The 15811-nt window shown below is 34.8% G+C and overlaps 1 protein-coding gene across 1 annotated transcript in view; it reads right to left on the bottom strand.

Moving 5' to 3' along the window:
• The window catches only part of TNNC1 (troponin C1, slow skeletal and cardiac type), a 58877-nt gene extending 43363 nt beyond the window's left edge, over positions 1 to 15514 (bottom strand). Inside the window, exon 1 of the mRNA XM_053721021.1 lies at positions 15393 to 15514. Within this exon, the coding sequence (XP_053576996.1) occupies positions 15393 to 15416 (24 nt within the window). The 5' untranslated portion in view covers positions 15417 to 15514. The remainder of the gene's footprint in view (positions 1 to 15392) is intronic.
• Positions 15515 to 15811: the final 297 nt, after the last annotated feature.

Genomic DNA, 15811 nt, shown 5'->3' with positions numbered 1-15811 from the left:
TCAGAAATGATCTCCTTCAGCCCAGGCCCGAATAGGGTCTGCCCCTTGAAGGGAATGTTGAGAAGCTTAGACTTTGAAGTAACGTCAGCTGACCAGGATTTAAGCCATAGCGCCCTACGCGCCTGAATAGCAAAACCTGAGTTCTTAGCCGATAGTTTGGTTAAATAAACAACGGCATTAGAAATAAATGAATTGGCTAGCTTAAGGGCTTTAAGCTTGTCAAGGATATTATCCAATGGGGTTTCTACCTGTAGAGCCTCTTCGAGAGACTCAAACCAGAAGGCCGCAGCAGCAGTGACGGGGGCAATGCATGCAAAGGGCTGGAGAATAAACCCTTGTTGAATAAAAAATTTTTTAAGGTAACTCTCTAATTTTTTGTCCATTGGATCTAGAAAAGCACAACTGTCCTCGACAGGGATAGTGGTACGCTTAGCTAGAGTAGAAACTGCTCCCTCCACCTTAGGGACCGTCTGCCATAAGTCCTGTGTAGCAGTGTCTATAGGAAACATCTTTTTAAAAACAGGAGGGGGAGAGAACGGTACATCTGGTCTATCCCATTCCTTAGTAATAATTTCAGAAAACATTTTAGGGATTGGAAAAACCATCAGTGTAAGTAGGTACTGCATAGTATTTATCCAATCTACATAATTTCTCTGGGACTACAATAGTGTCACAGTCATCGAGAGTTGCTAAAACCTCCCTGAGCAATACGCGGAGGTGTTCAAGCTTAAATTTAAATGTAGACATATCAGAATCAGAGTGAAGTATCTTCCCTGAATCAGAAAAATCACCCACAGATTGAAGCTCCCCTGCTTCAGCTTCAGTATAATGTGAAGGTGTGTCAGACCTAGCTACTAAAGCGTCAGAGAGCTCTGTATTTATTCTATTCCCAGAGCTGTCTCGCTTTCCTTGCAATCCTGGCAGTTTAGATAATACCTCTGTAAGGGTATGATTCATAACTGCCGCCATGTGTTGCAAGGTATACGCAATGTGCGCGCTAGAAGTACTAGGCGTCCCCTGAGCGGGATTTATAGAATCTGACACGTGGGGAGAGTTAGCCGGCATAACTTCCCCCTTGTCAATTTCTTCTGGTGATAAATTTTTTAAAGCCAGAATATGGTCTTTATAATCTATAGTAAAATCAGTGCATTTGGTACAGGGGGTTGCACAATGGCTTCTAAACATAATGAACAATGAGTTTCCTCTATGTCAGACATGTTTAAACAGACTAGTAATGAGACCAGCAAGCTTGGAAAACACTATAATAACTGTGAACAAGTAAAAAATAAAAACGGTAGTGTGCCTTTAAGAGAAAAAACAAACACAGAAACTGCTAAAACAGTGAAAAAAAGCAGTAAATCTTACGAAATGTTTACAGTGTGTATAATAGGCTAAAAGAGCATTGCACCCACTTGCAAATGGATGATTAACCCCTTAGTTTAAAAAACGGATTAAAAAAAACGATATAAACGTTTTTTAAACAGTCACAACAAACTGCCACAGCTCTGCTGTGGCCCTACCTGCCCATACAACGACTTTGGAAGGCACAAAACCCCTTTAGAGAGGTCCTAAATGTTCAGGGGACTCCTTCAGGGAAGCTGGATGTCTCAAGCTGCAAAAACGAAAATAGGCCCCTCCCAACCTGTACTCACAGTGAGAGGGCCTTAAAAAACTATCCCTAGGCAAAATCTAGACAGCCATGTGGAAAAAACTGGGCCCCAGAATAAAGTTTTATCACCAATATGTAAAAAAAACGTTTATACACTTCAAGCAAACGTTATATCTATTCAGTAATGTGAGTAAATAATAAAAATATTACCCTTTACAGCAAGCATGATATCAGTCATTATTAAATCACTGTAATCAGGCTTACCTTAAATAAATCCGGTATTGTCAGCATTTTCTAGCATATTCATTTCTCTAGAAAAATTTAAAACTGCACATACCTCAGAGCAGGAGACCCTGCACGCTATTCCCCCAGCTGAAGTTACCCATCTCTTTAGTTATGTGTGAGAACAGCAATGGATCTAAGTTACAACCTGCTAAGATCATCAAAGACCACAGGCAGACTCTTCTTAGATTCTGCCTGAGGCTAAAATAGTACAACTCCGGTACCATTTGAAAATAACAAACTTTTGATTGAAGATAAACTACATTAATGCACCACATCTCTCTATGCTACTTCCATTGTTGAGAGCTGCAAGAGAATGACTGGGGGTGGGCAGTTAGGGGAGGAGCTATATAGACAGCTCTGCTGTGGCGTATTTAGGTTTTGTGCTGCCCTAGGCACTCAGAATCCTGCTGCCCCACCCCCTCCCCCCTGGATTTAGGTTATTTTTGTCATATAATTTTTTGGTCAGGGAGTAATGTGACTTTTTTTTTTTTTGCTGCATTTTAAAATTACATTTTCACCAGCCAGGGCTATTAAAAAGCTTGCATACACATCAATCTGACCTGGCACTGCTGAATTTATCATAATGACTGACTGTGGCAGTGACAGGCACACCAGTGCAACCTCTGTTCAAGCATGTAATAAATTAAAAACAAAGCCATTATTAAAGTTTCATAATAATGAAAGCAATAATAAAGTAATTATATTATAAAGTATTATTAGTAAAGTAATAATAAAGTAATATTACTATTAATATTATTAATATAATATTAATATAATATTAATATTATTAATAGTAATAATATTATAAAGTAATAATATTATAAAGTAATAATATTATAAAGTATTATTATTAGTAAAGTAATAATAAAGTAATAATATTATTAATAATAATAGTTTTTTTTTTTAGGGAGGTAAAGTCTGTAAACTAGTCTCTAGCCTAAACCTATCAGTGTCAGAAACTAATCGCATCAAAAGTGACTCTGACTCTGTGGCTGGAAGCCTTAGTTGGATGGATCCCTATCTGAGTTTTTTGCTCAGTCCACCACTGTCCTCAGCTCACTGTCAGTGCTCACAGTATTCACTGTCTCCGGCACCGCTCCACATCAGGACTCATGACTCAGTGTCAGCCACCTCCGTTGCCACGCTGGCCTGGGAGATCACGTGCGCGACTCCCGGCTTTAACTCTAGACTTCCAGGAAGTTCAATTTAGGCATGATGTGCGGCCGCCGGCGTTGTTGGTTAAAAATGGTCATGTGACCTTGGCGGTAAGCCGCCTGATCAAAAATAAATTATTTTTTTAAGCAGTTATAAAGTGCGGTGTGGAAAAATGCCGCCCCCCCCAAAAGCTGCCGCAATAGGCACCAGCCTTGTTGGCCCTATGCAGTAATACGCCCCTGATATATATATATATATATATATACTGTATATATATATATATATTTATATTGAGGCTAACCTTTTAAGTATGTGCTTTTGGACTCTGTGTAAGACTACGCTGTATTTTACATGACAGTTGAGTTATTGCAGACAGTTTTAGTATGGCCAGCCAGTCGACCTTACCTGCAAATAGATATCAAATAATAATGATAATTAGGCCTCAATTTTTAAGCTAATAAAGTGGTAATGTTATATTGGATTTGTGATACCCTGTGGCCAAAGTGTTGTCAGTTGTTTGTTTATACACTGTATACAGAGAAATTGCATATATTTTTAAATGGACATCGAACTCAAGATGTGATTTCCCATAAAGTATTTATGTGCGCATAGAACAAAAGTGAAAGGAAGTTTTATTATAATCTTTGCCCACCACTTTTCTTGTGAAATTTGTGTTTTCCCATTGTACTCAAAGAGCATACTTCCACATCAAAAACATTGGCCCCACAAGACTCTACACAGTAATTTCTTGATGAATGCAGGCGTTTTTATCTGACTTTAACTGGCCACAGCAAACCAGATAAGATAAACATACAGAAGATATCTAAAAGGGAAATGTATCCTATCTGCAAACAAATGCAAACCAACTGTTTTAAATGTTTTTAAAGGGACAGTCTACCATAGACTTGTTATTGTTTTAAAAGATAGATAATCCCTTTATTACCCATTCCCCAGTTTTGCATAACCAACACAGTTATATTAATATACTTTTTACATCTGTGATTACCTTGCATCTAGGAACCTTCTTCCAGCCCCCTGATCACATGACTGTGACTGTTTATTATCTATTGTCTTGCATTTAGTATTGTTTTGTGCTTCGGAACAGCAATGTGATGGGCGAATGTTGATAAGAATGAAAATCTTTTAAGATTTGGTAATCAAATGTTATTTGCAGTTTTGAAATGCTACTTTCATTTTCGAATGTTCATAATTAGATTGAATATCCACATTCAAAATTTCTAATGTAACATTTGATTTAACAAATACTATTCAGAAGTTCAATAGTTAATGTGGTAGAGAATTTAGTAAATTGAGACAAGTATATCAATTCTAATCTTTCTATTTTGAATCTTACATAAAAAGTGAGTATTAGAATTACTATTACAAATATATTGATTTGAATTTTTCTATTTCGAATATTGCACAATTAAATAAAAAAACAAACATTAGAAATACTATTACATTAAAAATATTTTAGAATGTTGGGCAAACATTCAAAATGAACGTGTTAAAATTTGTTCTATTAAATTCCATGCACAATCTTATCCATGATAGTTTATTTGACTTTCACTGCCCTTTAATAAAGTGACACGTTTAACTGCTTTTAAAATTGTTATTTATATGCAGGTCTTACTTAAAGGTACATGAAACCCAAATTTTTTCTGTCATGGTTCAGATAGAGAATACAATTTTAAACAACTTACTAATTTACTTCTATTATCTAATCTGTTTTATTATCTTGGTATCATTTCTTGAAGAAGCAGCAATGCACTACTAGTTTCTAACTGAACACATGGGTGAGCCAATCACAATCGATATATATATGCAGCCACCAATCAGCAGATAGAACCTAGTTTCTCTGCTGCTCATGAACTTGCCTAGATAAACCTTTCAGCAAATGATAACAAGAGAAGGAAGCAAATTAAATAATAGAAGTAAATTGGAAAGTTGTTTAAAATTGTATTCTCTATCTGAATCATGAAAGAAAAATGTAGGTTTCATGTCCCTTTAAAAGGGACAAGAAACCCCAACATTTTCTTTCATGAAATGGATAGAATATACCATTTTAAACAACTTTCCAATTTACTTCTATTATCAAATTTGCTTCATCGTCTTGTTATCCTTTGCTGAAGGAACAGCATTACAATTTTGGCAGAAAGCTGAACACATCTAGTTAGCCAATCACAAGAGCAGGCACCAATCAGCAGCTAGCTCCTACTAGTGTAAGATATGTATTTTTTTCAACAAGGGATACCAAGAGAATGAAGCACATTTGAAAAAGAAGTGAATTTAAAGGGACAGTCTACACTAAAATTCTTATTGTTTAAAAAGATAATGCCTTTATTACCCATTCCCCAGCTTTGCACAACCAACATTGTTATATTAATATACTTTATAACCTTTAAATCTCTAAATTCCTGCCTGTTTCTACGCCACTAAAGACAGCTTCTTATCACATGCTTTTTTTATTTGCTTTACACAACAGGAGACTGCTAGTTGATGTGGGCCATATAGATAGCATTGTGTTCACGCCTGAGGAGTTATTTAAGATTTAGCACAACACAATACTAAATGCAAATCAATAGATAATACATAAAAAGACATGGGATTAGGGGGCTGTCAGAGGCTTAGATACAAGGTAATCACAGAGGTAAAAAGTATATTAATATAAATGTGTCGTTATGCAAAACTGGGGAATGAGTATTAAAGGGATTATCTATCTTTTAAAACAATACACATTCTATTGTAGACTGTCCCTTTAAAAATGCCTTAAAAAAGTCTATGTGCTCTATCTGAATCATGCAAGTTTAGTTTTGACTTTTTAATTGCCGATATACGCTAGTATGCATATATGAACGATTGTGCATTGTATGAACTATTTACTATAGCCATAACATTTTTAATCACATAAATATAGTAACCAGTTGCCTACTGTATATTTATTTTCAGCACAACAATACTCTGCTATATATGGATGTGGTATAGAAATCTTTCTGCGATGACAATGGATTAAGTAAGGACAATAGGATACCACAATAGCTATGTGATCAGTCTTCAGCATATAAAAGAAATGTGAATCCCTGTCTGCTCATTTGGAGATTAAAATAAGCAGCTGCGCTTCAGCTATTTTATTGTTTTGGCCTTCTGACTAAATGCCTAAAGACTAACTAGGCTCTGTGCAAGTTTCAGACATATGCTTGTTGCTACTTTAGTGTATTTGAAGTAACATAATCCTGGTCTCATGTCGGCTATTTTTAGCCTGAAGTTAGGGGAGATAAAGAGGACGTGTTTGATTGTTCCCAGTAACTCAGAGTCGTAGGCATTTAACCTTAGGCCGTTTATCTACTGAACGCACTTATGTTTGGCACTATTATGGGTATTGTGATAGGAGCAGTAAGTTCTTACCAAAATTAGCTGTGCTTTTGCATTACCTTATGTAGACATGAAAATGCAGGTGCTACAGTCACTAAAATGTGTAATGTAGGGTTTTCAAGGCTCATTTGAATCGTAAGTCTTCAACAGCATTGGGCTTATTGCATATAATAATTTGTTTACCTTAAAGGAATAATCTAGTCAAAATTAAGCTTTTATGAATCAGATAAAGTATGCAATTTTAAGCAACTTTCTAATTTACTCCTAATATCAATTTTTCTTTTGCTGATTGATGTCTAAATGTAGCCACCAATCAGCAAGCGCTACCCAGGTACTGAACCAAAAATGGCCCGGCTCCTAAGCTTACATTCTTGCTTTTTCAAATAATGATACGGAGAGAACTAAGAAAATGAGATAATAATTTTGATTAAACTATCCCTTTAAAGGGACATTGAAGTGTAACAATAAAGTTTTTTGAAAACAGATATGCTTTTTCTACTGTGTGTTTAACCACTGAAAACATACATGCTCTTATGCCACTCTAGAGCATGACCCAGCTAGGGATTGGTGGGTACTTTGTATGCCACACCTGATTTGCTCACCATCCATGTCCCTCTAAGGATCAGCAATGCCTTTGTGCCTGGGTGCGCAACTTTAAAGAGACATTGAAGTCAGAATTAAACTTTTTGTGGTTCAAATAGAGCATACGATTGAACTTGTTAATGACCAGCGACATACCCTGCACATCACTGTTCTTTCTATGGGGGGGTGTTTTTTAATAGTATGTTTTTGTGTAATATTCGCTATTTTAACAAGCCTGCAGGAGGGAGGGTGGGTCTAATAGCGCGGTCTTGCCACTCACGACCTGCGCTATTACAACCAGACAAACCCTTAAAGACCAGCGACGTATGGGGTAAGTTGCAGTTGTTAAGGGGTTAATTGACTTTCCAGTTTACTTCTATTATATACTCTGTCCTCTTGGTGTTCTTTGTTGAAAAGCATACCTAGGTAGGCTCAGCAGCAGCACTACACTACTGGGGGCGAACTGGTGATTGGTGGTTATACACGTTTGCCTCTTGTCATTGGCTCACCAGATACGTTCATCTAGGTCCCAGTAGTGCATTATTTCTATGTCATGTTCATTTCTATTGAATTATGTATAAAAATAAAATGCTGTGATGAATTAAAAAATATATGGTATTGTTCTTTTCTGTCCCATATATATATACATACTGTGTATATATATATATATATATATATATACATATATATATATATATATATATATATATATACATATATATATATATATATATATATATATATATATATATATATATCAAAATAAGATACAATCTGTAAATTCCATTGAATTGGTCAGTATTGCTTCAGACTTGATAAAGGAAGGAACTCTTCCGAAAGCTTGTCATCTTATAAATGTATAGTTAGTCCAATAAAAAAGTATAATATTTTGATATCTAAATCTCTGGACTAACATGGCTACTCCAATCAACGTATATATATATATATATAGTGATTGTAAACTTATAAATAAATTACTGCCCACTATATAAAAGTAATCTTTAAAACAGGGGCACTTTAATTCATTAACATTTTGAAAGAAGCATAATTTGTAAAATATTTACCACTGAGTTATGATAAACATAACGCTGTTCCTCCGCCCACATCTCATACTGTATTTAGCAGATTGATGACGAATCTGGCATCCTCCAATCGTTGAGTGCCCCATCTGGCGTCCAGCTCATGGGGCACGCAACGATTGGCAAGGATGTTATATAAAATACAAGAACATAAAATGGCAGCACTATTTCCTATAAAGCAGTGCTTCAGACGTGCGTGCACTACCTACCTTGTTATGCTCTTCAACAAAGAATACCATGACAATGAAGTAAATTTGAAAATAGAACTAAGTTGCAAACTTTTTAAAAAAATTGTTTACTGAATCATAAAAGAAACATTTTGGGTTTCAAGTCCCTTTAAATTTTAGTTACTTGTAAAGAAGAGTTCCTTCCTTTATCAAGTCTGAAGCAATACTGACCAATTCAATGGAATTTACAGATTGTATCTTATTTTGTTCTTATTGTAAATGTTTACATTTTACATAAAAACAAAACTCTACATTTGTTAAAGGGACATGAAACCCAAAAATGTCCTTTCATGATTTAGGTAGAACATACAATTTTAAACAACTTTCCAGTTTACTTCTATGAACAAATTTGTTTCATTCTCTTGTTATCATTTGTTGAAGGAGCAGCAATGCACTACTGGTTTCTAATTAAACACATGGGTGAGCCAATAACAATCGTATATATATGCAGTCACCAATCAGCAGCTAGAACCAAAGTTCTTTGCTGCTCCTGAGTTTACATAGATAAACCTTTCAGCAAAGGATAAAAAGAGAAGGAAGCAAATGAAATAATAGAAGTAAATTGGAAAGATGTTTAAAATTGTATGCTCTGTCTAAATCACGAATGTCTAATTATGACTTTACTGTCCCTTTAAACAAAAAGCAACGGGCAATAAAATATAACTATGTGTGACAATATTGTAATTCCAGTTTAGGATTATCTGTGGTCATCGTTAATTCAACAAATGTGATTTATTTTGTCCTTTAGATTCCCAGCTGAATACTGAGCCTAGGCACGAGTGTGACATCTCATAAACCCAACAGCTGAGTATGGCCAGTGCTTCTGTCTTTGCATATCCATTGTTAAAGCTAATACTGTTATATATAGCAGGATTGACCTCAACCCGTTTGTATCTCTTGTATGACAGCAGATTAAATGGGACATTATTCACAATATTATTATTAACATTTAATGATGCATAGCAAATAACTGTTTCATTTGTCTTCTTTTCCTGTCATTTATTTCTAAAAAAAATGTGTTTTTCTGCTATCTACTGAGAAACTGTGCTGCATCCTGCAGATTCTAGAACCCTGATTATGTTTTTTTCACTGTGTATAAACATACAAAATTACTATTGTAGTATGTAATATAAAGTGATTTTGATTAGCAAAACCTGAAATCCAGAATAGCAATAAATGTTAGAGACTATTAACTCCTTTGACAGACTTTGCCTGCCTACGACTGCAGGTTCTCACAAGAGAACCTGCAGTCCGTAATTAAAAAGCAGCGATCAGCAGACCGCTGCTTCCCTAACCTTTTGCCACCTTTTAGGGCCGAATTTCAATCCCCCGTCTCGTCTGACTGGGGAGATTGACAGCTCCTGTCCAGACGTGATTGGCTGTGCGCAGACAGGGGGCGGAACTGCATGCAAGCGTAAAATAGCGCTCGTGTGCAATGCTGAATTCCGGTAGCGGAATTCAGCCCGCTAGAGGCGAGCTGTGGCGGACAGGGGCGCATATGTGCGCCCCTGTCTGTCACAGCTTGATAAATCAAGCCCTAAATGGTATTGTAGACATTGGAGAGGATAGTGTTCTGATAAAACTCACTTATCTTTATCTCCCTTGCTCCAAGGTTATATCAGCTCAGTCTATGACATGATGCAGTTGGTGCAGCAGAAGTTTTTTTATCATAAAAAAAACTGAGAACTGTCTTTTCTAACTACCATGTCACTTAAAAGTGTGTGTCACTTATATATTTTTTTTAGATATAACGCAAATCCGTCATTTTTTTTTCTTTCTGCATATATATTTCAGCAAATAAACTTTGCAAAAGATCTGCATACAAAATACAAATTTAAAAGCATTAAACTATAATTTTGTTAGCATAATTTGCTCATCTTTTGGGCAGTTAGGAACAGTATACTTTAACTGATTAAACAATCACTGGGTAGAACATTAATGTTCCATGGTCAATGTTTTAAAATCCCCAGGATAATAAACAGACAACAGATGTTTTTTTTTACTATACATGAGTAAACATTTTATAGGAAATAACATTTTGAGTTTAATTCAAAATTCAGTATCATATAGTGCAAAATTGCTAACATTTTGAGCTAAGCAAGATTTCATTAAACAAAAATGTTTCACTGCAAATTAAAATGTATATTTTGTTCAACACATTTAAAGGATTACTTTCTGTTATAAATTTTAAGCTAAACAACTAACATATTAAAGTTAATAAACATTAATTGAAACCTACAGACCTATATTTTCTCCAAAACGAAGTTTCATAACGTTCTAAAAGTTATATCTTTTATTCGCCGATTATGTCACGTTATCCTGCCCACTATTTTCAGCACTGAGTGTTCAAAATACTTAAACCAATAACTTTGTGTTTAAAGCGCCATTTTGAAACCTAGGTATTGTAAACGGATTGGTACAGAGCAAAGGATACCCACGGAGTGGGTTTGGAAAACAATTAAATTTGCAGACAAGATTTCTGATATACGGTAGAGATAGGTTAATGAAATGCTATTGATAAAAAGCGTATTTGGGGTAGTTAGTTAGTAACAGGCATAGACAATATTTACTTACAGTGGCCCTTTAAGTATTGCAACTAAAGTTAGCATAACCAAAAATAATCTCAGAAGTGGGTCATTTTGATTTGTAATGTGGAGCCCCTTATATCTCAGTATCTCCATCTCCTATTTTTATGAATTACATTAACTGCAGAATGGAGAGATGTGTCAGATATAGTAAATTATATAGTAGTCACATTTGCTTTTATGAAATGTAGCTGGTCAGACAAAAGAGATACAAATGGAATTAATTTAACAGGTAATTATAATTTAATTTTGGCCAATTCAATCCCACAGCCCTAAATTATATTTTGTGATGGTAATGTAACGTTATCTCATCTTCAAAGGCACAACCATACATTCCACACTAATGGTCTGTGAATGATGAGCTCTACAGTCCCAGAAGATTATTGCAAGGTGCTTTGCACTGCCCTTCTTTAAATGGATGTTAAATATAAAAAGAAAAAGATTATATAAAAACAGCAAATAATGTACTTGTTTTATTACAAAATTAGCACTTAAGAAATTCTCAGTGTAGCCACTGAACCCAGTGTTCATTTTTCAAAACCTAAGTTTTTATTCTGTCAGTTCTGGGCATAGCAGATCTGACTCCCTGTTATCTAATATATTCACTAGCCTAGAAGTTTTATGACATCAGGCTAAGATAAAACTTCCTGCAAAGGCCTAATGTAGTGCTGTGACAGGAAGCATAAATGTAGTGTAAAAAAAAAAAAGTTAAGATCCATGTAAATAGATAAATTACACTTATTACAATGGTTTCTATTAAGTATACACAACAGATTTGTGCTTTTTTTATTACAATTAAACAGACTGTTTCACATCCCTTTAAAGGGACAGTAAAGTCAAAATTAAAGGGACAGTATACATACTGTACATTTTTATTTAACTGCATGTAATAGACACACCTATAAAGAATAAGATGCAGATACTGATATAAAAATCCAATATAAAACCTTTTAAAAACTTACTTAGAAGCTCCCAATTTACCATTGTTGATAAGGTTAAACTGGGACACTCACTGAAAGGGGCTGAGTGCAGACCCTCCCCCCCTCACCTGCATAAGAAAATACCTACTATACAAACAAAAGAAATCTAAAGTCTGTATACATCAGTATACATCTAAAACGTTGGAGCTTGGTGTGGAGTCTGAATATCAGCACAATGTTTTTCTAAAAATAAGCCAAACTATGCATTTTTACAACAACACCCCCTAATGGGCTATATAAATGGACCATCTACAAAACAGTTATACAAAGAAAAATCTAGTGTATAATGTCTCTTTAAATGTTTATGATTTAGACAATTTTAAACAACTTTCCATATAACTTCTATTATCAAATTTGTTTTGTTCTTTTGGTATTCTTTGTTTAAGAGAAAACCTAGGTAGGCCGATTGGAGCTTAGGAGTGTGCACATGGCTATAACAGTCTATAGAAGCAGTTTTTGTACTGCTATAAACAATGTTGCAAACACTGCTGCCAGATGGCTAAAGACACGTGCACACTCCTGAGCTCACCTACAATGACTTTTTAACAAGAGGTCTAAACCAAATTGGTAATATAAATAAATTGTAACGTTGTTTAAAAAGCCATGATCTAAGAAATGCATTTAAGATTCATTTTGACCTTACAGTCCTGTTTTAGTTACATTGGTGACAGTGCATGCATGATGGGCGCTCATTAGTAGGTATGATTGAAGTATGTTGCACAGAAAATACTTGCTAATCAGCAGCTGTGGTATTGCAGAGTGGCACAAGCATGTGGTGCAAATTTTGGCCTTTAAACCACCCCCACACTACTTTGTAGTATGTGTCTTCAGCACTAGAAACACACAATATCAAGGTTTCACTTTGTTATATTAAAGGAATAGTCTAGTCAAAATAAAATTTGTTGGCGCTCTACAAATAACCGATAATAATAATGATTCGGATAGAGCACTCCTATTATCAATTTTTCTTTGTTCTCTTGGTATCTTTATTTGAATGTAAGGTTAGGAGCCGGCCCATTTTTGGTTCAAATCCTGGGTAGTGCTTGTTGATTGGTGGCTACATTTAGACACCAATCAGAAAGTGCTACCCAGGTTCTGAACCAAAAATGGGCCGGCTCCTATGCTTACATTCCCGCTTTTTCAAATAAAGATACTAAGAGAACAAATAAATATTGATAATAGGAGTAAATTAGAAAGTTGCCTAAAATTGCATGCTCTATCTGAATCATGAAAGTTTAATTTTGACTAGACTGTCCCTTTAACCTTGCTGTGTGCCTGCTCTCATCAGTACAGCTAGAGCACGTGTGTAGAGGCTCAGCCTCCATTTGTTAGCTTTTAGGTCATGTAGTAGCCTTCTTCTGAACAGTTTCTACTTTATTTCTATTCATCAGGAGGCAAGTTCTCCCTGTACACAATACACAAGATGAGGACTAACTACAGAGCTATAAACTGGTATAAAAACCCATTTGCTGCTGCTAATTAGGGGTTGGCACCTGTTCTTGCAAATAGTTCCAGGATGCTGAGGCATGTTGTGACAATGTTCTGCTTTATAACTAATATATAGGAGGGTCATGTAATCGCTCTGTTCCAGTCTGCCTTTTATTTTACCGTCTGCATAGCATTGTGCAAATAATAATACAGATTATAATAATATACTTTTAGATGTCCTTGACTGTATATTTCCTCTGACCACAGAGAGTTGTTTTTTTTTATTTATTTTTTTAGAAATAACACATTTTATAATGTTATGTTAAAATATTTTTTACTATGTGCAAGTTCTATAAAACAAAACAAACAAATAAATATATATATATATATACTGCATATCGGCCTTTACATTGTATGAAAATTGGAGACTGTAAAAATGATTTGCTATAGACATTAAAGGGACACTGAAACCAAATTTTTTATTTCGTGATTCATATAGAGCATGACATTTTAAGCAACTTTCTAAATTAATCCTATTATCAAATTTTCTTAATTCTCTTGGTATCTTTATTTGAAATGCAAGAATGTAAGTTTAGATGCCGGCCCATTCTTGGTGCACAACCTGGGTTGTTCTTGCTTATTGGTGGATAAATTCATCCACCAATAAAAAAACTGCTGTCCAGAGTACTGAACCAAAAAAAGCTTAGATGCCTTCTTTTTCAAATAGAGATAGCAAGAGAACAAAGAAAAATTGTTAATAGGAGTAAATTAGAAAGTTGCTTAAAATTGCATGCTCTATCTGAATCATGATAGAACATTTTTTTGGTTCAGTGTCCCTTTAACCAATACGTTTTAGATCATATAAATTATCTATATACAAGTTGCCTGTATGATTTAAATATGAACAAAGTGAACTAAATGTTAAATTGTAATCTTTAATAAAGGGGGGGGGGGGAAGGCTGGAATGTATTTAGCCTTTGGCAGCCATAAAGCTGCAACCCAATGTTCTCCCTATGACCTATTAAACGGACACACCACCTAACTGATTTTACTGACAACCCAATTAAATTGTAAGCCAATATAAGGCTTTTTTAATCAATGTCTGTTGCACAAGTTATCATTAAATTACATTTTGTTAAATCATGCAATTAATTTGTGCTTTGGATTGCTTAAAGTGATGGTAAATCCTAGCATTTGTGAAACGCTAGGATTTACCATTGGAACAAATAAAGGGGACTTTTAGTCATGAAGTATAAAATTTGTTACAAGCGTGCGCCGCACTGAACTCCTCAAACAGCCCACGGCAGAGCGCTATACGTCACCTCTCAGCCGTGGGCTGCCTGTGGGGCTCAGTGCAGCGAACTCTTCAAACAAATAAAGGAACTTTCAGCATGAAGTATTTTATACTTCATGACTGAAAGTCCCCTTTATTTGTTCCAATGGTAAATCCTAACGTTTCACAAACACTAGAATTTACCATCACTTCAAGTAAGGTATACATAACTTAATTGCTAAATATTACACTGTCCCCAACTGACTAATTAATTATGTGACCAGGCTGGCAAAATCTTTCATGGTGGACACTGCAACCCATTGCACCGCAAACTGCTACAGTCCTGTATGGGAACTAAGTGGTTAAGTCACATATTTTATAATAAAGGGATTTGATTAAACTATTATTTTTTACGTTTTTAATTATGATCTGCTGATTGATTGTACCACAATAAAATACTAATATTGTGGTTGATTACAATCCTGTTGAAAAGTTTATCAAATGATTTATCAAGAACCTTATTGATGGATTTTGTAGAAAAATAATTGTATTTTCTAAAGGATTATCATCATTCTAAACATGAAAAGAAACAGTGTTTTACATTACAAAAGGAAGTTAAACAATTATATGTATAACAGCTTAATATTTTACATTTTGCAATGTACATTATGATTAATTGCATCAATATTAACAATTTGCCCATCAACAATTCTTTAAGAGCTCTGAACTAACACAGACTTTTTTTTAATGTTACCAAGAAAAGTAGAAAAAAAAATATAAACAATCTTAAAATGAATTCTGTTAAAATATTACATACCGCTGCCTTGTAAATATCATCCATTGTGAGTGATGTTTGATTTAGGGCCCAAGAGAGGTGAAATTATGCTGCTTTCATTCTCCAGTGAAGGCTGAACTTATATATATCTAAGGGAGACTCTTATAAATGTCACTCAAAGGTGGCTCCTCCCAAATACCACATCACACTTCTGATATCAATTAACAGTTTCCATTCTATTCCTATGAGAGTAAAAATGGACTACTGTGTTCCTAATGCATATAAGTACATATATTTATATACACACCAGGAGATGTGCTTACAAACATTGTTTTACCTTTTCCAGTTTTACAAGGTTAGCTAATTAAAACTGTAAGTAGAAAGTACAATTAAATGTTTTTTTTTTTTGTGTTAGTCGTTATTATAATCTAAATCACTTTTTGTTTATTTACATTGAAATA

Source organism: Bombina bombina, chromosome 7 (genome assembly GCF_027579735.1).
Source record: "Bombina bombina isolate aBomBom1 chromosome 7, aBomBom1.pri, whole genome shotgun sequence".
NCBI classification, from domain to species: domain Eukaryota; kingdom Metazoa; phylum Chordata; class Amphibia; order Anura; family Bombinatoridae; genus Bombina; species Bombina bombina.
Note: the sequence above shows the minus strand (reverse complement) of the source record. Positions and strands in the feature narration are given on the sequence as shown.